General features: G+C 39.7%; 1 protein-coding gene and 1 long non-coding RNA gene across 3 annotated transcripts in view; one reads left to right on the forward strand and one right to left on the reverse strand.

The window, feature by feature from the left end:
* Positions 1 to 18,644, forward strand: part of LOC132347798 (uncharacterized) — a 63,487-nt gene extending 44,843 nt beyond the window's left edge. Inside the window, exon 3 of the long non-coding RNA XR_009497300.1 lies at positions 18,219 to 18,644. This is a non-coding gene — a long non-coding RNA (uncharacterized LOC132347798). The remainder of the gene's footprint in view (positions 1 to 18,218) is intronic.
* Positions 1 to 22,803, reverse strand: part of ATP8B1 (ATPase phospholipid transporting 8B1) — a 110,947-nt gene that overhangs the window by 3,420 nt on the left and 84,724 nt on the right. For both annotated transcript variants that reach the window (XM_059894617.1, XM_059894618.1), the window contains exons 16-26: positions 17,392 to 17,580; positions 15,538 to 15,650; positions 13,749 to 13,913; positions 12,899 to 13,010; positions 11,815 to 11,890; positions 9,556 to 9,688; positions 8,476 to 8,764; positions 4,335 to 4,558; positions 2,746 to 2,829; positions 1,738 to 1,983; positions 1,278 to 1,416 (exon numbers count right to left, since the gene is read on the reverse strand). In XM_059894617.1, the coding sequence (XP_059750600.1) occupies positions 1,278 to 1,416; positions 1,738 to 1,983; positions 2,746 to 2,829; positions 4,335 to 4,558; positions 8,476 to 8,764; positions 9,556 to 9,688; positions 11,815 to 11,890; positions 12,899 to 13,010; positions 13,749 to 13,913; positions 15,538 to 15,650; positions 17,392 to 17,580 (1,770 nt within the window). The remainder of the gene's footprint in view (positions 1 to 1,277; positions 1,417 to 1,737; positions 1,984 to 2,745; positions 2,830 to 4,334; positions 4,559 to 8,475; positions 8,765 to 9,555; positions 9,689 to 11,814; positions 11,891 to 12,898; positions 13,011 to 13,748; positions 13,914 to 15,537; positions 15,651 to 17,391; positions 17,581 to 22,803) is intronic.

Here is a 22,803-nt window from a genome sequence, read left to right on the forward strand (position 1 = left end):
CATTTAATCATTTCTGAGAGATGAGTATTGCCCTCTATCACATGCAGAAACTGAGTTGTGGAGAGTAAAAAAATTTGCCCAAGGTAACAGAACTATAGCTATGGCAACTCCTGAATTAAAACCCATGTCCATCTGAGTAGAGCTAGGCTTTTACCACTGAATTTGGCTACTAGTTTTTATGTCAGAGGAAGTAACAATTCAATTCTGTAATACAACCAGGTGACCATATACTACTCAATTTTAAAACTAGAGCCAAATTTCTCACAATATTTTCTATACTTACACTGTGAGTTTATAAAAATAATAGCATAAATGTGTATGGGTTTAAAACACATTCCCTATGGGAATATTCTAAGTAACTGGGTACTAAAATTTTAAAACACGGAGTCAGTAAGCAAGAACACAGTCATAAAAAAAATGAGCTCAATCCCAATAAGAAAAGGGTTACCACAGCAATTGTCTTTTATAACCCAACAGCTGATCATTAAAACAAACAAAAAAAACCTAATCTTTTACAGGGAAATGAGTTTATGGGGAATTTTTTTCCACTGTGAATCCAAACTACTCTATCCATAAGATGTTCATAAATTCCAGTTCATGCTATTTATAATATTTTTGATATTTATTATTTCATTCTAGCATTTGTCAATTTGTCATATATTTTATATAGCTGTAAGCTGTTTTGTTTTCCGTAAGTTTACTTATTGCTCTGTATACGTATTTCCAATGATGCAGTCCACTTTTAAGTTCTAGAATTCCATCATCTGGGATTCATAGTTTGTTTAGCTAATTTGATATTCTTAGGTCTTAGGGTTATTTCCAATTTTTCAAAGACAATTAGAAATGTTGTAGTGATACAGTCTTTGTACAGATTACCTTTCCAAAATTTGGTGTGTTTCATCTTAGGGTATTTTCCCCATGTGGAAATACTGGATCAAAATGTACAAAAAAATTCATTACATATTTCTAGGTAGTGCTTTAGAAAGATTAAACTATAGTGCTACCAGCAATACATGTATTCCCAGTTTCCCAATAACCTACCAGTATTAGGTTTTACGGAAGAAAAAAAGCACAATTACAGCTTAGTTACTTTAATTTGCTTTCCTCCCATCACGTTACCACCCTTCCAACCCACCACTCCCAATTTCTAGTCAGGACATTAATTTTCACTAGCAGTAATTTACACTTTATGTTTTCACTTACCCTGAAGCTATGTCAGAATCTAAATTAATGACACTTTTCTATTTATTTAATTTTGGAATTTAGAAAATACCAACCTGTAAATTGAAATGCAGATGGAAAGAGAACATGTATTCCAGCACTATGAAAGTCAAACATGATGCCAAAATAAAGTGCAATGCTTCCAAAAATTGAAAAAGCATTCACAAAAGTCCAATAAGAAGTATCCAAGCCAATCTGTTGGGAAACCAGAGAAAAACAGAGCACTCATTTAGGGGAGTTAGCATGAAATAAAGGATCTAAGGATTCTGAAAATAGAATTCAATTTAAGCATGGTATGGCTTGAATACTGAACAATCAGAAGCTATCTTTGGCTCAGGCAAGAAACAGGAAATATGTTTGGTATAAGGGATGAAAATAGCCTCCATTCATATTTGCAAAGCAGCAGAGGCTCAGTTGGAGGAAGAATGGGAGCCAGGCGGATGTGCACGCTGGTCTACATACAGAAATGCATACAGTACCAACAGGTACTGAAGACAGTCGACTAAAGCCACATACCTGGAAATTGACTGTTATTATAAGAGCAGAGGCAATTGTGACAGCGAAAGATTGGTAGTCTGAGGGCGCCTCTCCATCCTGTCCCACAGTTTGCAGATAAGCTCCAAGAGGTATGAAGAAGAGGATCAATGATGTTAAAACCCCGTGCAACAAGCTTACGAAGAATCTCCTATAGTTGAATAGTAAGTCTCTTTGTCCCACCACGTATAACCCGGGGAAGCGGAGGCTCAGTTTGTCACTCACATCCTTAAGGGGAAAACACAATTAGAGTTGAGTGCTGTCCATCGGGATCAAAGAACTCAGAGATACGTCACAACCTCTATCTCAAAAAGAGTTGCAACTTGTTAAGTTTTAGGAAGGCAAAAACTAAACAAGACGATAAATCCTGAATAATTTCATTGTGCAGAGAGCAGCCTCGTTACTGTAGTGCACCATTATTTGATATTTAATCCTGAGACTAGGTAAAGTAGTGTTATTTTGCTACTTAAAGCAAATCAGTAATGTTTAAAAAAAAAGTGTAGGAAGCCTGTTTTTACTTTCTGAGAGAATATATTTTTTCTAATACTTTGGGAAAGCATTTTCACATACACATTGATGAGTTAATTCCAAATTCTTCTTTTCATTCTTGAAAGCAGTTTCTGTAAAAATTGCTACTAGATAGAATGCAGACTAATTTGGAAATTAAACCTGAAAGTTTGGGGAGGTATTAAAATAATTTACTTTAAAGATGTGTTAAGTTGTTATTGTAGAGACATACTGTTAGGTATCTAACAAGAAAATCTTAGTGTCCAAAATGAGGGTAATAAACTCTTTTGTCGATGAATTCAACCCAGGCACAGAAATCCTCTTTTCTTACTATAAAACAAGCATACTCTTGTTACCTGACAGCAGAAATATAATAGGGTTTACTCAGAAAGAAGTGAAAACCAAAAGAATGCATTGAAATATTTGCTTTGAAACAGTCACTCAGTCTGTCCAGAAGCGACCCTGTCAGCGCCAGGCTCCTACCTGGTCAAGCAGCCCCATGAGGAGGACGGGCAGGCTGGAGTAGAGCACGTTGTACAGGGTGATGAACCAGTCTTCGTACGCGGTCTGTGAGGAGATGACAGAGTCTGTGTGTCACCGACGAAGAAATGTTGCCCACCTAGTTAACACAAGTGCATCTGCCCTCAAAGCAGGGGTGTCCCCAGGGAAAGTAAACACACACACCCCCTCCCCAGCTACGCCAGTAGCAGGCACGAGTTTGTTTTGATGGAATGGACAGAATCAAAGGGCTTTCCCACAGGCAATAATCTTCCCCGGAAAATAAGTGGGGAAATAGACTCCAAAAAGTTTTTGGAAAAGGAGTCTGGTCTATTTGAAGAATGCTGGAAAACAAATCAGTGTTCATCGTCTTTTATATCCCTTTTATTAATGAATTAGATTACATACAACTCGTTCAAAAGCACGTAAGTACCATTCAGATTTACTTTTCTCTTGCCAGTCCAGCATTTCCATTTAAACATTTTATAAAACAGAATTTGAATATAAGAAAGATGCTTCTGAAAAGGATAAGCAAAGCTGTGCACACCCCAGTCCTCAGTGGGGGATAGAGGAAATGGGCTTACTCAGCACCAACAGTGATACACCATCCTGCACAGAAACAGGAAGAAGGCCCCAACCTTGCTCAAAACCCCAAGACATCCTGGCCTCCCATTTCTACACCTGGCCTCCTCTCATGCCAGTTGTCTGTTGCATAACATCAAAGAAGTTTGGACAACCACAGGCACTGACAGGTTTTTTGCTAATGGTGTGTTTCTGCCATATCAACAATTGAACATCGTAGATATGCCCCCACTCCTATTTCAGCAAAAGGTTAAAATTAAAAAACCAACAATGGGGCTTCCCTGGTGGCGCAGTGGTTGAGAGTCCGCCTGCCAGTGCGGGGGACACGGGTTCGAGCCCTGGTCTGGGAGGATCCCACGTGCCGCGGAGCGACTGGGCCCGTGAGCCACAGCTGCTGAGCTGCGCGTCTGGAGCCTGTGCCCCGCAACGGGAGGGGCCGCGATGGTGAGGGGCCCGTGCACCGCGATGAGGAGTGGCCCCCGCTTGCCGCAACTGGAGCGACCCCTCGCACAGGAACGAAGACCCAACACAGCCAAAAATAAATAAATTAATTAATTAATTAAAAAAAAAAAAAAACCAACAATGGAGACATGATGTTAGATCTATGATCACCCCTAATTTATATAATCCCTTCAGCCCCAATATAATTTTATACTTAAATTTGAACAATTTTTTCAAAGTTGAACAATTTGTTATCACTATTCTTAATGGCAAGGTGACTTAGAAAAAAAAAAATCTATGGTGACGGCAAAGACACAAACAAAAGCCAACAGACCAGGAACAAATCCTACCTTTTTAAAGGCAAAATAAAATATGTTTAAAGCACCAGAAACATTTTAGAAGGTTCATAAACTTAATCTGTACCTCAGCTGTTAAGAGAGAGCACCAAAAACTGCAAATATGGAGGGGGAAGAAAAGTTTTTTCAGACGTAGTTTTATTCATGTAAGAGAAGAGCTCTACTCATTTAATAATAATGATGATGGTATATTACCTGTGCAGAGTACCCGTTGAAGAAGGAGTACCAGAAATGAACCAAAGTAAATGCAAAGTTTTTATAAAAGAAGTATCGTAGGAACTTGCACATCCTTATGTAAGACCACCTGCCGTGCACCAACAGCAGTCTCTGCAAGTATCTGAACTGTGCAAAGGAATAGTCACTTGACATGACGGCTTGCATGCCTTCTTGTCCACTTATTCCAACACCAATGTGGGCAGCTATGGGGGGGTGGGGAGAAGATAACTGTGAATCATAAGCTTATTTTAAGGCAAAACATTGAGATGATAAAAATGTTTCCATAGCAATACAAAAAAACCCTCAAATTTATGAAACAATAAATGTGAAAACGGTTGCTCACCATCCCCCACCCCCAGCTTCTGAACTCAGAAGTACAAGTTGCTAAACAGAGCACGTGGTTGGGCCTCCATAAATATTTGTGAAAGGACCTCAAGTGGGTAATGAATTCCATTTGGATTGTCTGCCCAGCTCATAAGCCATCCTTCCCACCCAAAGGGTGAGCCCAGGCATCCGTGTGTACCATGTGTCCCTGCCTCCCTGGCCACAGCTGAGTCAGCCATGGGCAGATACATAATCTATGGTAGATACTACGAATTGGCTCTCCTTCATTCTAGAACTTTTGTTCTAATTGGAGAGGTGGGAAAGCAAATAAAAAACCCTACATTGCTCAGACTCCCTTGCAGCTAGGTTCTCTTTGTGAATTAAGTTCCACTTGTTTGGACCTGCTTGTGACTTGGAAGCAGAAGCAAACTGGAGCCCAGCATCCCTTCCCTTTTTGGCATTTCTGCAGCAGAATTCATATCCATTCTCAGCTGCCCAGATGTTGATAAACAACTGCAAGGCCTTCTCAATTGGAAAGCTCTTCAGAGGAGCCTCAAAGCTAGAAGCTCCTTTGGTAAGTGACGCAGACTTGCAGACACAGCCTAGAAACTACTTCTTCAATTCATCCAGAATTTTCATGAGCACCTGCTCCCCTATATTAATCACTTCCTGCTTAAAGTACCTAAAGGGATCTGTTTCCCTCAGTCTCTTGGTATTTTGGAATTAGGATTTGGGTGTGTTTGTGTTTGGAATTTTAACATGTAAATTTTTGAGTTGTGGGATGGATATACTTCTTTCTGAGGGGCAGAGAAATGAAGTAGTCTAGAGAAAGGATGAGAGAGAAGGGCAGACACTGGGTTCCTGGTGCAGCTTCAGGTCCTGGTTCTAGCATATTCCTGAGGCCTGGCTTCTTGAGCAGCATGAGACATATTTGTAACTTTTAAAATAGGTTTCTTTTTGTCTTAAACTAACTTCAATTGTTCTCCAGTACTTGCAATCAAAAGTGTTTAAACTTAGATACTGTTAAACTTTCAAAGGCTTATGCATGGCCCACTGGGACCTCAAGACACACAGTTGTTTTGAGGGGGGGAGGTTTCCAGAATGGATAAAAATGAAAGTCCCAATTTTATCCATCCTCCCACTAGTCATTAAATCATATGTTCCACTTAGAGAATTATGAGTTTTATCTAGGTCTTAAAAGTCATGGAAGTGAGATCATTTTTAGAACATGTGTTGCAGAATACAACCTATTATTACTCAGACCCTGAGAAGTGTCTGCCAGCTCAGCAGAGTCTCCAACTAAAAGAAGCTCCACAACTCCTGCCCCACTTGCAGAATACAAGGTCTGGCATTAACATGGTGACTTGTCCAAAACCTAAGTTTTTAATAACACTTTGCAATTCTATCAAATAGAATTAACTGCATCTCAATCAATACTTATAACCTCTTTATACACATAGATAGTTCTTAATGACCAGTTGTGGTTGCCAAACTGTTCTTTCCTACCAAACCATGGCCTTCTTTCCTGAACAAATAACAGGGAAATGTTGAGATTCTGTCAGAGGCAGGAAGAGGAGCCACTGCCCCAGGCCCTGACATCCAGTCCAGCCTCTGCCGAGCAGACCAAGGACAGTATGTGAAGTGAACACTGCCACAGTTTACAGAGTGACTCAAGGCAACTGAACAGACGTACTTTATCAGGCCACACTGCTTTTTGTTTGTATTTTCCTAAAACCTAAATAGAGGCATCTAGACTTCCCTGAAGTTGCCGATGTGGTGTCAAATGCCTGCCCGGTAGGCCACTTCATAATTCCCTAACAAACTGATCGTTTCCTCTTGCCTCTCTAATGCTGCTTGTTCATTCTCAGGGTTTAGACCAAGGAAAATAACACCCACCAGCCATCTTCAGGCACAAGGGAGAGAGAGGGCAGCGTCCTTGGATCCTTGCTAGGGGCAAACCATGGTGGACTGCAATTCCCTCCACTTCTCCTAGACTACACCACTAACCATGAAACATGTTAGCAAATGGTCAGATTTTTTGGACACTTAAATTTCACTGTACTTCTTTATAAACAACAAACAATTTCTTTCAGTTCATTGTTCTTGATGTAGGTAAAAGAGATGACAGTTTTCACAAAGTTCAAAAAGGCACTTAATACTTGGGTTAAGCTACTGACTTCCAAGGAGACCTGAGTTTCTTTGATTTTCATCCCAAATGGATGTCTCCTACATTATATATAAAAGCATCTATCACATAACAGAGCTTAATAAAATTCTGAAAACAACTTAAGAAAAAACAGTCTCTAGGAGGTTATCTATGCCAGCTTTGTGTGATCCCTTTTGCTATCAGTTGGTGAACTCAGAGGAACAAGAGTTTTCAAGTCTCAGTCACATAATTGGTAGATCTGAAAGGGAATCCCCCTTTCCCAACATCTAGAAGTCTTCATTATAACTGAAGAAAAATAATGTTTGAGTCACTTGCCCTTTTGGCACAGTCATTTATGTTAAAAGGTACATAATGGAAAATAAACTAGAGCTGGCTACAGAGGAAAGAAATAGATCTAACTCAGAGCAAGAAATGCCATTCGCATGGCAGGATGAACATGTGCAAAACACAGTGGAAAGGAATTAAACTGGCAGTGGCCACAGACATACACATGAAGAAGTGAGAAGACGTACATTATATAGCTGACTCCTTTTGAGGAAGATAAAGTTGGAATATTCTTAGTATATATCAAGGAGGAGAAGGAAGAGACTCTAAGGAAAGAAAGAGACAGAAGAGTTACGAAACAGGCTGAATTAAAAGTCTAGTTATACATATAATGCATTTAAGCTACCCGGCACCACAGGATGTGTGTATACATGCCATGGATAGTTCATCTTAAGAAAAATACTACAAAGCTAGAGGTGACATCAGATAATTTTCTTGTTCTCAAATGAGAAAACTGAGGCCTGAGCATGAGCCCAGGGTGACACAGCATGCTGGCGTTAGGATGAGGACAAGTATTCAGATCTCATTAGTTTGGGCATTTTCATTACAAGATACTCCTGTATAAGTAATACAGGGAGAAAAAGGACCAGGATTCAGACATATTGATGAGGGTTTGGTTCCGTATGCTTTTAATACCAGCAAAATTGTATTTCTGCAGTGACGGGACTCAATCCGTCAATTTGTGGGTACCTAGGGTCCTCCAACCAGCAAAATGACCTTGGGAGGTCAGGAGAATGTTGAGGCCACGTCAGAGCTGTGCTTCAATGTTACACTGAGCTCACACTAGGTCACCTAACGGTGAAGTTCAACAGATTTACCAAAGGCAAGAAGAAAGCCCCAGGAAACAATGCTTAGGTGTGGGAGAATAATATTCCCAAAACAAATAACACAGAGAGTTAAATAATTTATGCCAAGCTCGGCAGAAATTTTTGCAAAACATTAAATAGCAGGGTCCTTAATAAGCCCTGAAGAAATATGGGAGGAGAAGCAGCAGGAGAAAACACAAAACCAAATCCAAACATATGTAAAAGAAGGAAACAAATAAGGATAAGTTCACCCACACAGAGCTCATCTTCGACTTGGCACTCTTTGTATAGAACAGTCATGTCTGCGCTCTCCTACTGAGTGGACTGTAAGCTTCCTGAGGGCAGGGTCACAGGTGTAGTTACCATAGTTATGTGCCTTTATTAAAGGTCTGTTTCATGAAAGTCCAAGCAATGAAATCAGAAAAAAACTACCCCCAAAAATGTTCCTGCCATTTCCTCTCTACCAATTCAGGTGGCACTGGCCATGTGCAAGACTCACTTTTGATCATGTTGACATCATTGGCCCCGTCTCCAATGGCGAGCGTGATGGCTTTCTTGTACCTCTTCACCAGGTCCACCACCATGGCCTTCTGCTTGGGGGTGACCCGGCAGCAGATGACTGCACTGCACTCGCAGGCCAGGTCGACAAAGTTCTGCTGCTGCTGCTCTTTTTTAGCTTCCAGCCTCCTCTTACTTTGTGTCCGCATTCGTCTTTCTTCTTCTGTCCTGGGGAACTTCAGTTTCAAAATCTTACTTCTCTTGGTCTTTTTCTCGAGAAGAATTTCATTCTGTGAAAATCAGAAAGGGAAAGGATTCTAACCATTTGGGGTTTAATAACAAGAGTACCATTCCCGGGCTTCCCTGGTGGCGCAGTGGTTAAGAATCCGCCTGCCAATGCAGGGGACATGGGCTCGAGCCCTGGTCCGGGAAGATCCCACATGCCGTGGAGCAACTAAGCCTGTGCGCCACAACTACTGAGCCTGCGCTCTAGAGCTCGTGAGCCACAACTACTGAGCCTGCAGGCCACAACTACTGAAGACTGCACACCTAGAGCCTGTGCTGTGCGACAAGAGAAGCCACTGCAGTAAGAAGCCTGCACAGCGCAACGAAGAGTAGCCCCTGCTTGCCGCAGCTAGAGAAAGCCCACACGCAGCAACAAAGACCCAACGCAGCCCAAAATAAATAAATAAGTAAATTTATTTAAAAAAAAAAAGTACCATTCCCAAGACTTTAATCATCTGAAGGATAATTCTTGGGTTATATCATTGATATTCTGATTATAAAATATTTACTATAAAAATATAGAAAAATTTAAAATATACAAAGAAGAAAATTAAAATTTAAAATTTAAATTAATTATCAACTAGTTAGTTGATAAACTAGTAATAAGCACTGCCACCAGTTTGTATCATATTATTATAGATATCATATAATATTAACTCTCAGACTTGGGAAATTGCACTTTATTTATAGGCTAAGAGATTTTTAGGTTGGTAATTAATATGACAAACCATCTAAAATTGGTCCAGAATGACCTGCTTTAGTTTGAGCCAAAGGGAGAGACACTAATGATACATACCAACCAAGAACCAGTGATTATTAAGGCACGGTTTCCACCAGGTGGAAAAAAAGGTTCGTGTACTTGGGGTACAAATCTTGCATAGACTCCACTTCTGTTCCTCTGGTTTTCCATCCTTGTATGAAGAAGAGCACTGGGGGAAAAATTTAAGTGTTTAAAGTACAAGACCACGAACAGGCCCTTGACTGTGAGATAATTTTGACGTATAATCTTTTAAAAATTGTGGTAAAAAACACATAAAATTTATCATCTTAACTATTTCTGAGTATACAGTTCAGTAGTATTAAGTATATTCATATCGCCAATCTCCAGAACTTTTTCATCTTTTAAAATGAAACTCTATACCTATTAAGTAACAACTCCCCATTTCTCCCCTCCCCCCAGCTCCTGGTAATCACCAGTGTGCTTTCTATGAATTTGATGACTCTAGGTAACTCATATAATGGAATCATATGTGTCTTTTTGTGATTGGCTTATTTCACTTAATACTGTCTTATTTCACTGTTCTCAAGGTTTATTCATGTTGTAGCATATGTCAGAATTTTATTCCTTTTTAAGGGTGAATAATATTCCATTGTATGGATATACCACATTCTGTTTATCCATTCATCTGTCAGTGGACACTTGGGTTGCTTCCACTTCTTGGCTATTATGAATAATGCTGCTATGGACATGGGTGGACAAATATCTATTCAAGTCCCTGCTTTTAATTCTTTTGGATATATATCCAGAAGTGGGATTGCTGGATCATATGGTAATTCTATTTTTAATTTTTTTGAGGTACCACCATACTGTTTTCCATAGTGGCTGCACCATTTTATATTCCCACCAACAGTGCACAGGGTTCAAATTTTTCCACATACTTGCCCAGACTTGTTATTTTCTGTGTTTTTCAAATAGTAGCCATCCGTGTGAGGTGAAATTGTGGTTTTAATTTGTATTTCTCTAATGCTAAGTGATGTTGGGCATTATTTCATATGTTTATTGACCATTTGTATGTCCTCTTTGGAGAAATGTCTATTCAAGTCCTTTGCTTAATTAAGTGGCATATAATCTTACTAAGTCTTGACTCCTCCACCATGGAGGCACCATGTTCATGGTACTTCATTATTTGCCAAAGGCAGCTAAAGGAAGATACAGCTGAAAATGTGTTCACAAGCAACAGAAGGAGGGCAATCTTGATCTGAATGATAATACACAGGGGTGAACCCTAGTGTATTACAAACAGTGACCACTGTTGGGCAGAAAAAAACTTATTTCCACATAAAGTTATGTCTGCTTTTGAGATATTCTCAGTGCTTTATATCAACAAATTATTGAGCAGACCACATATAACTCACTCATGTGATAGAAAAATGAGTCGTGGAATTTTGGAGTAAAAGGGACTGTAAATATCCAATCTCTTCATGTTACAAATAAGGAAATCAAGCCCGAGAGAGGTAACGTGATTTGCCTGCAACGAGTTGATGGGAAAACTGCAATGAGGACTCAGGACTCTGAACTCTCAGCCAGCGTTTTCCTCATTACACACATAGAGGCTTTATTCTTCACCTTTAAGAAGAGGTTTCTCAACCTTGGCACTATTGACGTCTTGGGCCAATTAATTCCTCGTTGCATGTGGGTGTCTATTGTATCGTAGGATGTTTAGCAGCATCCCTGGCCTCTACCCACTGGAAGCCGGGAGCAGCCCCCTCCTTCCCCACTGTGACGGTCAGAAATGTCTCCAGACATTGCCAAATGTTCCCCGGAAGGCAAAGTCCCCACCTCCCCTACCCCAATTGAAAACCATTGCACTAGAAGATTAGGTATTTATTATTCACTTTCCACATTAATTCTCATTTTCATCCATTAATTTTCATTTCATTCTCATTCTCATTTTCTCAAGTTGAAAATAAGGAGTGATCAAGACAAATCACTAAAGGCTGGAAGAGAAAAAAATATGTATATAATTCATACTAAATAGTGGTGTCTCAAGCCCACTTCCTTTTTCAGCAGACAAGCACTGAGGGCTTCCAAGGAATACAGAAAAACGGCCCCTGAAAGGGCAAACAAGGCCCCAGGTTTTCCTACAACATAAGGTCGAACCATGGTAAATTGGAGCTGCCTGTTGTTTCCTTGCTTCATTTAAACTTGAGGAAACTGTCCCAACTGACACATTCTAGCTCCCATTTCTCTGTATCTGCTGTGTCTACTGGGTCTAGTCTTGCTTTTATAAAAATGAGACGTGACATATTCTCATACTGCAGGCCCTTTACTCACCTGATATCTTCCCCATAGCAGATAGTGGTATCTTCAGTAAGAAGTTCACAGGCAAATCCTATATTTTCAGCAGTTTCTACAACAGAAAAAAAATAAGTCAAATGTCATTCCTACTGATGAATTTAATAATGGACTTTAGTAATGATATTTTTTCAATTAATGAAATAACCAGAGTCAATCAAATATGTTGTTTTTCTGTAGCAATGTCTAGAAATCACATAAAGAAAAAAATCCCTTTCTCTGTAATAAAGTAAATGTAATAAGTCAAAGTCTGGTTGAGGTGTTTTCAATCATAAAATGTGCTATATATATCAAATACATAAACCGGTTATTTAATAAATCAGTGTTGATTGAAATACTGAACACATTTAGTTCATGTGGTTTAAATCATTCTGTTATGTGGGAGAAGGCTAACCATTTCCATAAGCCCTCACATGGGGCTCCTACTGGAGATTTTTTCCCCTCTTCCACCACCATTATTTGTTTAAGGTCAGGACTTAATCCCTTAGCTTATCAAAGTGTGTAACCCATCAACAATGTCAATCAGAGTAAGAGAAATGATCTAGTTTCCCATGGGAGGCTTCTGAAGTAAAGAATCAATACAAATAACTTGTTGAGCTCTAAATTTAAAACTGAAAATCTTCCCTTGGGTATAAAATTTTCATTATAATTTTCAAGCAGTAAAAGGGGCAAGAAAACAAAAGTTGTTGTTCAATATTTTGTACTGTTCTACTCTATGCCCAACAGGTGGCAAAGTGCTGGGGAGGACAGAAGGGACCAGAGTGTAGCAGCCCAGTATAGCAGCCCACGTCTGGTGGGAGAGATAAGACTAAACACAATCAGGAAGACACGACAAAGAGCTCAGTTTCAAGGAGTAAACTCTGCTACTGAGGGAGCTTCGGGAAGGATGCGGTCAGGATGGGCTGGAATAACAGAGAAGAATTTCTTAGGGAAAGAGTTTCTGTCCCAAAGAAACAGACAGTGTTTGTACAGGATGGAAAGTTTGAGGTCACCTTGAGCAAGGGAAACAGGAGCTATGAATATTTCTGAATTAACAGATATGCTTCTCTGCAAACTAAATTACCCTTTTTGTCTCCAGTAAGCACCCAGATCTTAATGTCAGCTTTTGCAAGTTTTGAAATGGTTTCTGGGACTCCATCTTGTAGCTTGTCTTCAATAGCTGTTGCTCCCAACAGCTGAAATGTACATTAAAAGAAAGGCATTAGCAAATAAGCCAAAAAATGTTCTGTAATTGCAGTTTGCCAAACTGTAAAAAGAAGGACTAAATACACCCCAGTTGGTGCTCCATTGGGGCCACTGGCCAGCATTAATTGGGAAGGTTGTCGTGTGTCATACTCATCAAAAACCAAACAGCCAAAAACTTTTTTCTTAAAGTAATTCACCAAGACAAAAATACAAATCAAAGACAATAAAAATATACTTTCATTGTGTGTATACTACTTTACACGGACACAAGCCAATTTCTCTTGCTAAAAGTCAATACTAACTATTCACTGAACATTTCCTTTTAATATAAACTCTAAAGGCAGTAAGTATTAAACTTTAAGAAGTCTCTTTAACAAATGGTATGTTTTCTCATTTCAAGATTTTGCAAAATATAAATCATCTCAGCAATTCTCACAATGTAATAAGTATATGCTGGCTTGTTACTGTATAAAAATCATAATGAATTTTAATAAGTGATACAAAAATAATAGAATCTCAGTGTTTTCTGTCATTTGGTTTCTCCTAATGGCAACTCCTATTTTGCTTGCTGAACAAAAGAAATTCAAGTGACCTAGTTCCACTGTACCAATTTCAAATACTGAAGTTGGACTTATCTTTCAAGCATGAGATCAAAACTAATAAAACTTAATAAAATTTCCAATTCTGTTTGGAATATCAAGGAAAAAGTTACAAAGGTTAAAACTCACAATTAAGTCTTTTTCAATCTCCTCATATACTTTATCCAGAGCTTCATCCCGGTTGGTTGAGGCTATACTTGCAGCCATAAACTTTTTATTCCATTCTTCATATTCTTTTTCTTCAATTTCCTTATAGCAAAGGCACAGGGTTCTAAGAGTCTCACTTGCAAAGATCTGTTTAATTTAAAAGACAATCCATTCACCCAAAGAATAGTTAATTTTATGTAATTCAAGATCAAGTTTGAAATCTTACTTTGAAATAATACAATAAGAGAATTTTAAAAGACTGTGAAAGATGGATTCTGTACACATACATTCCATAGAGGAGATTAAACAAATACTTTGTTTTTCTAAGTATTCTCAATATCTTAGGTATATATTCGTAGTTCCCAAGTTAGTTCAAGGGAAAAGCATACCTTTCTTCTAAATCAAGTCATAAGAATTAAAAAAACCCTTTTTCTCTTAATTAAGAAAATAACAGACCAAGGAAGCTGCCTTGGGGTATAATGATTTTGTAAACCAGACCTGACACCTTTATAATTTTTCTACAAACTGTTACAAGTCCAATCAACTACGAACTCTCAACCAAGCATTATTCCCTCAAACCAATTCTGAAATACATGAGCCACTGTTAAAGCTGAGATAAAACATTTTAATGAAAGAGTCTGGAAAATTTAATCATGGTGAACAGATTTAAGCCATTTTAAATAGCTTAAATATGAACCAGTAAAAATGTTCCATTACTTCACAATCACATCTTGTCTAGCCCAAAATGGCAGAACTGGTTCACCCAACTGAGGGTCTGTTGTCAAAGACTCTTTGCAAGGTTCTGCGTGTATTTGATTAGACTGCCCTTGTTCATCTCATGAGAAATTATCCAGTGTAACTGCTTCAGTAACATGTACAACCTTAAAATGTGACCCCACTTACTAAACATCATATTCATCAGGCTTCTTTCTGAAGGACCTTTGGCCCCCAAACTCAGACCCGTCAAGTGAAGGGAAGAAAAAAACCCTTTATTAAGCACCTACTAAAGTGCTAGGGGCTGTGCAAGATGCTTTTCATCCACGAGGCTTTGCAACAACCCTCCATGGTAGGAATTATCCCCTTCCTCTTCCACACGGGCAATTAGTGATTCATCTGAGACATCAACCATTTCCCCCCAGAGGGCACAAAACAAGTAAAGAGGCAGAACTGGGACACCAGATCTGACAAATATGCTCCATACTTCATTGCCATCATTATATATAAGCAAAACAATATAAGGGTTGGTAGGCAATTCTAACAGAGAAATTTCCAGAAGCATTCTGAATAATTGCAGTATCACTGGAGCAAGTACATAGTCCCCTAAAGTAGCAAGTTTGAAGTAATGAAGACCAAACTGATTCTCTGACAAAGATATCAGAACTTGATTATCCAGTGCACTGCTTTGTCATGCCCTGTCACACATGAATGCTTTCTTTCCTTCACTGTACACTAGGATGTTGGAATTCCTGGCGACTACAGCATAGGACGGTTATGTAGCTTGCTCGAGTTCACCAGAAGAAAGACCAGTCTTTCTCCTGGATCAGTCCTGTAGATACTGCTGACCTGGGTGCTGGGAAGAGGTAGCAAGGTCATTTCCTAGGAAGTCAGCGTCAGGGACAGAACATATTCCTACTTTGGTGCTCTTTCCACTCAGCTACACCAAGACAATAGAAAGGTCAACAGTTAACACAGAGCTCTCATTCCAGCTTAAGGGATAGTACCAGAAAATAAGTTTGGAATCTGTGGCATAAAGAGTGGAAGTGAGACTTACATCCAGGGCATCCTGTGTCTCTTGTTTCATAGGATTCATTTGATGTAACCGTTCATAAATTACAGTGTCAGCACCTTTACAATAAAGCCTGATATTGCCTTCTGGGGTTCTTACTAGTAGCAAGGGAAGGAAAAGCAAATAGTAAAGTTAATGTTTGATGTCTTAAAAGTACATTCATAAAGTTAATTTGAAGTGTTACAGTGCTAAACATTCATAATTAGTTTAAAATCAGCAATGTACCGAGAAAAATGTTGCTCTCAACAACATTGGTAAGCCACTATCTACATAGAATGTAATAGTGAAATAAAATGAAAAGATTCCTTCAGTCAGCTCAGTTTTCCATAGCCTTACTTATTCTTCCAGCAAATATTCACTGACTCCCTACTATGTGCTAGCTTCTTCCACAGAGCCTTTTTTGTCCATGCCAGCCAGTGGGAATCTTTCTTACCTATAAACCCACAACACTTACTGCCTTTAATACTGGGACCAAAACACGCTCCTTGTGACCATTTTCTTGGCTTTTTTGATCTCTGCAGTAATTTAATTGTATTATGTGTCTCAGCAGTAACTAGATTTTAAGTTCCCTAAGGTAGATGCCAGGCAGGATAATCAGCCCAGATCAGTGCTGGGTACACAGAAAGCACTCAGTAAAATGAGCCTAATCAGAGTTCAGGAGGCAGTTAAACCTATATATCTTTTTGGTGAAAAAGTCAATCTCATGGTGGAAAAGCTTATAGATATCACTTAACCCAGTGATCCAAGCTGATGTGACCAGCAATCACAGGCCTTCTGATGTGATATGCTGGGAAAGACACGGCACCGATCTATGTACCCTTCCTGCCAACAGTGCGTCATCTGAATCTAATCATGAGGGAACATCAGACAAACCCAAACTGAGGGACTCTTGACAAAATAACAGGCCTGGGCTTTTCAAAAATGTCAGCGTAGGAAAGATCAAAAACAGGTTGTGGAACTCTTCTAGAATAAAGGAGACCAGAGTAACGATCACCGAATGCAATGTGGAATATTAGGTGGGGTCCTGAATCAGAAAGAGAATTCCTGGTAAAATTCGAAAACGTTCTGTACAGATGATAATACTGTAATGTTAAATTTTCTGAGTCTGATCAGTGTACTGTATACAAAAATAAGTGAAGGTTCCCGATCTTAGGAAATACCTACTTAAGTATTTGGGGGAAAGGGGCATGAGATCTGCAATTGACTCTCAAATGGTTGAGAAAACAAGAACTTGTAAATGATAATGACAAAGAATTTGTGACCAGTGCTAACAATGGTGGATATGGAAGAAAATACAAGAGTTCTTTCAAGTGTTCTTGCAATTTTTCTGTAAGTTTGAAATTATTTCAAAATATGAACTTAAAACATTTTAATATTATGAAGTGATCATTGTCTCCACTTGGCTGCCTGGGCTGGAGGTATGATTTTGATTCATAAGCACAGCCTCGCTTTTCTCAGAACTCCTCTCCTGCTACACTCTCCCTTCCCTGATGTCCCTCAAGCCTCCAGCAGAAGTGCTCAGAGCGACTCACGATATAAAAGCTCATGTTGTGGGTCTACCACCCACGATGCTGCCACCCAGATTCCACAGCTGGCAGCCCACATCTCTGAAGATAACACCAACATCTGCAAGATTCAGATCTACTGCATTTGTCCCTTTGAGTGATGGACATGGTGTAGAATGAAGAAAGAAAACACTAGTTTGGACAAGCCCGCGGAAATCCTCCGGGAGCCAAGGGGTTCATTCACTGCCTATTTTATCCTGGTGTCGCTAAATAAAATGTGTGAAAGGCAGCATCTCAATGAGCCATTTACAGACATACCCTGAGGGAGACCTACCAATTATAGACATTCGCTTCCGGTCACTGTTGAAGTCTAAAATGGCGAGAACATTGTAGGTCCTCTCAGTGCCCAACTCACTGATGGTGATTGTGTTCTGGGTCCTGGTGAGGAAGGCAAAACCGAAGTTCCTGGCGGCGCTTACCAGAGCACCTTCGTCAGGAGAGGCCGCCTGGTAGTTGAGCTGACCTAGCAAGCGAAGCAGGAGAGAAAACCAGAAAAGCTGAGCTCACCACCAAGGGTTCACCGTGCAGTTCACGTGCTGGGTGAGGATGTATGGTTACCCCTCGGTACCCGCAGGGGACTGATTCCAGGAGCACCCGCAGGCAAATTCTATGGATGCTCTAGTCCCTTATAAAATGGCAGACTACAGCAGATACAGCTGGTGTTCCGCATCTGTGGGCACAGAGGACCAACTGTATTGCAAAGCCCAAAACAGCCTCAAGAAAACAAGTCATTGATTTTTAAGGAGTATGCCAACATTAATTTTCAAGTTTTTAAAAGGTAAACTTTTATTTCTAATCATAAACAGTGATATAAACTAGAAGTAAAAAAAAAAAAAAATCTGGCCAAGAATAGGGGGAAAAATATCTCATAATCCCACCATCCAGAGGAAAAACAACACTATTGACATTCTGTTACCATTTCTTCCAGTCCTTTTGGAAATGCCTATTTCTGTAATAGTTTCCATCATGCTAAATATACATTTACATCCTGATTATTTTAACATTGTATTTTGAGCATGTTATCATAGCTTTAAAAAATCTATGTATTATTTTAAGGAATGTAACCTGTGAATGTAACATGTGACCATTTTCCTATTACAGGCACTTAGTTCCTTCCCCCAATTTTTTTACTCTAAAAAATAACATTGTGGACTTCCCTGGTGGTGCAGTGGTTGGGAATCTGCCTGCCAGTGCAGGAGACACGGGTTCGATCTCTGGTCTGGGAAGATCCCACATGCCACGGAGCAACTAAGCCCGCGTGCCACAACTACTGAGTCTGCGTGCCACAACTGCTGAAGCCCACGCACCTAGAGCCCGTGCTCCGCAACAAGAGAAGCCACCGCAATGAGAAGCCCGCGCACCACTGCGAGGAGGGGCCCCCGCTCACCACAACTAGAGAAAGCCCGCGTGCAGCAACCAAGACCCAACACAGCCATAAATAAATAAATAAACAAACAAACAAACAAAAAAATGGCCTTCTCTCAAACCACTAAAAAAGTTTAAAATAAATAAATAAATAATAAAAAACATTGTAATAAGCATTTTGTATGTGTATAAAGGTTTTTCTGACTATTTTCTAAGGATAGCTTCCTAGTTGTGAAAATACTGGGGTAAAGAATATTGATAATTTTTAAACCTGTTGCCATATATTTTACTCACTGCTTTTCTAAAAGGGTGTACCAGGTTATCTTCCCTCTAGAAGAGTGTGCTTTCTTCACCTTAGCTATATTCTCATAATTTAAAAAAGTCTCAAAATGTATCAATCTGTTCAATATCTTGATATTTGAAAGTTATATATGGGAAACTGCCTTTATTTCACAACTAAATTGCAACAATAGGAGTAAATCTCACAATGTTGAGTGGAGAAGCCAGACACCAAGTACATACCACATAATTCCATTTACACGAACCGCAAAACAGACAAAGCTAACCCACACTATTCCAAGTCAGGACAGTAGTCACCCCTGGAGGGGCAGTGACTGAAAGGGAACACAAAAGGGATGTCTAGGGGATGGATAATGTTCTGTTTGTAAAAATCTAGGTACTCACGACAAGGCAGTATTCAACCTGTGAAAACGAGCTATATGCTTGTCTCTGTACACATGTTGTACCTCAGTAAAAAATTAAAAAAAAAAAAAGCTCCGCCTATCCAAGAGTTTCTATTTTTCTACTCTTAGTTCTTCCATCTCAAAGTAGAATGAAAAGTATTTCTATAGTCAGATGAATTTCCACAGGAAAAGGCATTTCGTTTTCCACCATGGTATGATCAGGATGTACCCATAGATGGATGGGCAGCTCTTTACCCCATCCGTCTATGGGGAGGGGGCGGATGCCCCAGGGTGCGCAGCTGTAGGTAGAACTAAACGCCCCGTCCCTACCCTACTCCCTTCACATACATGCTCAGGTGGTTCACTCTAAATCAATATTAATCACTCCCAAATAGTAATTAAAGATGACAGTTAGGTTGGTCTCTTTCCATCCGTTCACCCAGAAAGTCATACACCAGAAGTTATGAATGTACTTGCTAAATCTAGCCATTCTACAAACACACACAGATGCCAGAGGGTAAAATATTTAACCAGAGCTAAACAAGCAGCAGTGCGAACACAGTCCCCTCCCTTCAGCAAGTTTCACTGGCAGGGATATATTGCATCATACTGAAAGCAAACTTATTTCCAACAGAAAAAAAAGGAACAAAATGATAAAAGGTGGTAAAGTTCCCATGAGTAAGACAATCATATCTGGAGAGAACACTGATATTTTTATCACTGAAAGAAAATCCTTCCATTTTGTTCTAGTAATGGAATCACAGAATTGCAGACTAAGAGACAGGAGGAACTTTAGAGACCTGGTCCAAACTCCAACTTTATGTTTGCAGGAGGAAACCTGGACTAAAAATTAACCTCCTGAAACCTCTTCTGAAGAAAACTCTTTATTTACCACACGCTCAGACACAACCAAAGAGACTTTCTTTTCTTTTACAGACTAATTTGTGGATCACGGAACTGATGCAAATAAAAAAGATGCTGAAACAACAAACTCCATCTCTCATTATCCTGATTCCATAGCTTCATCTGGCTGATAATCTTCTAGTCACCAGTCTTGAAACAAGTTACGTCTCAGATTGACTATCCACCACCCCCCCCATTTGTTACTTTCTCATCCTTCCCAAAGACTCCACGCTAACCCAGGTCCTCAGTTTCCTCACCCATCTCGTGTGTCCCGGCTCCAAACTCCTAAAACTCAGCTCTCTAATCATAATCTCATGGTGCATCCCAACTTAAAGGGCTTCAGGTAAAGAAAATGCCTCCAAGCCTTTCGAACTCTTCTCTCCCATGGACTCTGCAGGAGGCAGGAGGCTGCGATGGCCCCAAGGTGTGTCTCCCCCACCCCGTGTACACATACACTTTCTCCCAGTGACTCAAGCAAACTCTAACCGAGGTACTGCTGGGAAGGGATTTTATTGATATAATTCAGGTCTAGATCGGGGTTGACCTTAAGATAAGGAGATTATCTGGGTGTTCCCAACCTAACTGGGTCAGTCCTCAAAAGGGACGGGGCTCTTCCTGGGGAGAGAGATTTGAAACATGAAAGGGGTTTGATGGAAGGGAGATTCTCCACTGCTGGCTTCGAAGACAGGGGGAAACATGTGGCAAGGAAGGAGGGAGGCCCTGGGAGCAGAAAGCAGCCCCAGCTGACAGCCAGCAAGGAAATGGAGACCTCAGTCCTACAACCACAGAGAACTGAATCCTGCTCTCAGCTTGCAAGAGGATGCTGATCTCCAGTTGACAACGTGGCCTGACCTTGATTCTAGGGAGATTCTTAGCAGAGAACTCAGTCATGCCATGTGCCCAGACTTCTGACCTAAAGAACTGTGAGCTAATGAATGGGTGATTTAAGCCACTGACTTGTGGTGATCCACTACAGAGCAACAGAAAAACCAATGCAGCTTCTCCACACTCAGCCTCCATGTGCCCTCCATGTACTCAACACTTGGGCCACACAAACCGTCTGCTGAGCATACATGACAAGATTCTCACCTCTCACTGTTGATGTTACGCATAATAAAAGATAAGCCAATCTCTACTATTCTTGTAAAAGAGGGAAAATGAGAGCGCAAGAGCAGAGGCACACCAGCATGGTGGAGTGGAAGGACAGAAAAGGACATTCGTTTGTATGCTGGGCTGATTAAAGTGGAGAATGCATATGACAAAAGGGCACCTTTTGCTCTCTCCAGAATGCACATGTGTATCTATATAATGTATCATTGTGTCCATAGGTGACAAAATACCTAGCTTTCATTAATACTGGACAAATTTGCTGTAAGAAAGCTAGCACAAGCTGCATTTAAGAATGCTGCAGACTTGGAAACAACCTAAATGTCCATCGACAGATGAATAGAAGATGTGGTATATATACACAATGGAATATTACTCAGCCATAAAAAAGAATGAAATAATGCCATTTGCAGCAACATGGATGGACCTAGAGATTGTCATACTCAGTGAAGTCAGAAAGAATGACAAATATCATGTGATATCACTTATCTGTGGAATCTAAAATATGACACAAATGAACTTATCTATGAAACAGAAACAGACTCACAAACAGAGAGAACAGACTTGTGGTTGCCAAGGGAGAGGGAGGGTGGGGGAGGAATGCAGTGGGAGTTTGGGATTAGCAGATGCAAACTATTGTATAGAATGGATAAACAACAAGGTCCTACTGTATAGCATAGGAAACTGTATTTAATATACTGTGATAAACCATAATGGAAAATAATAGGAAAAAGAATGTACCTACATGTATAACTGAATCACTTTGCTGTATAGCAGAAATTAACACAACACTGTAAATCAACTATACTTCAATCTTTTTAAAAAAAGGTTAATCTAATAAAAAAAGAATTCTTCAGATGAATCTATAAGTCAGCTTGCTTGTACCCATGCAAATACACATGAATTATGCTCCTTCAAATGAAAAAGGCAACTTCAGGAGGCCTAGGCTTTTGGCTGCTATTATTTCAAACCCCAAACGTATCTGAATGTAAAAAATAAGTTTTCTCTGAAATTATTTTGTAGTAAAGACTGTCCAAGTTTAAAGTCCACTTATCCAGATAAGGTTTGACTCTTCATAAATATTAAGTAATCAGATAGTGAGAAGATTTTTATTCTTCTGTTATAATGCAAGAGTCAATCATTTTTTTTACTGATAAGATTTCAATTCCAAAGTGATAAACACATCTGGAGCTAGAACTGTGAAGGAGATGTATATTTCCGGAGGCCAGGAGCCTGTTTCATGGGTTGCTGGCTCGTATACCATCTAGTGGAAGGGGCCCACAGATAGTCATCGTTTGGGTGGAGATTCGACAAACTTGTCATGCACACAACTCTATTTTTCCTTTGGACAGTAATATTTATTATTATAGGAAATATGTATACACCTTGTTATATTTGTACTTTGAGTTAATTTAGTGATAATTTGCAATATGCTATGTGGATTCAGACTGCAGTCATTTGAAACTTTACGTGATATACCATCATAATTCATATGACCCTGTGATTCTAAAGTTTAAATCTCACCAGGTTGAGATGGGAATTTTCAGAAGTCATTTACTTTGAGGGTATTTGGGTTCTCTGAAATATGTGACAGGATCCCTGGGAGAAGGACTTTAAGACAGTTGCAA

Source organism: Balaenoptera ricei, chromosome 14, assembly GCF_028023285.1.
Source record: "Balaenoptera ricei isolate mBalRic1 chromosome 14, mBalRic1.hap2, whole genome shotgun sequence".
Taxonomy (NCBI): domain Eukaryota; kingdom Metazoa; phylum Chordata; class Mammalia; order Artiodactyla; family Balaenopteridae; genus Balaenoptera; species Balaenoptera ricei.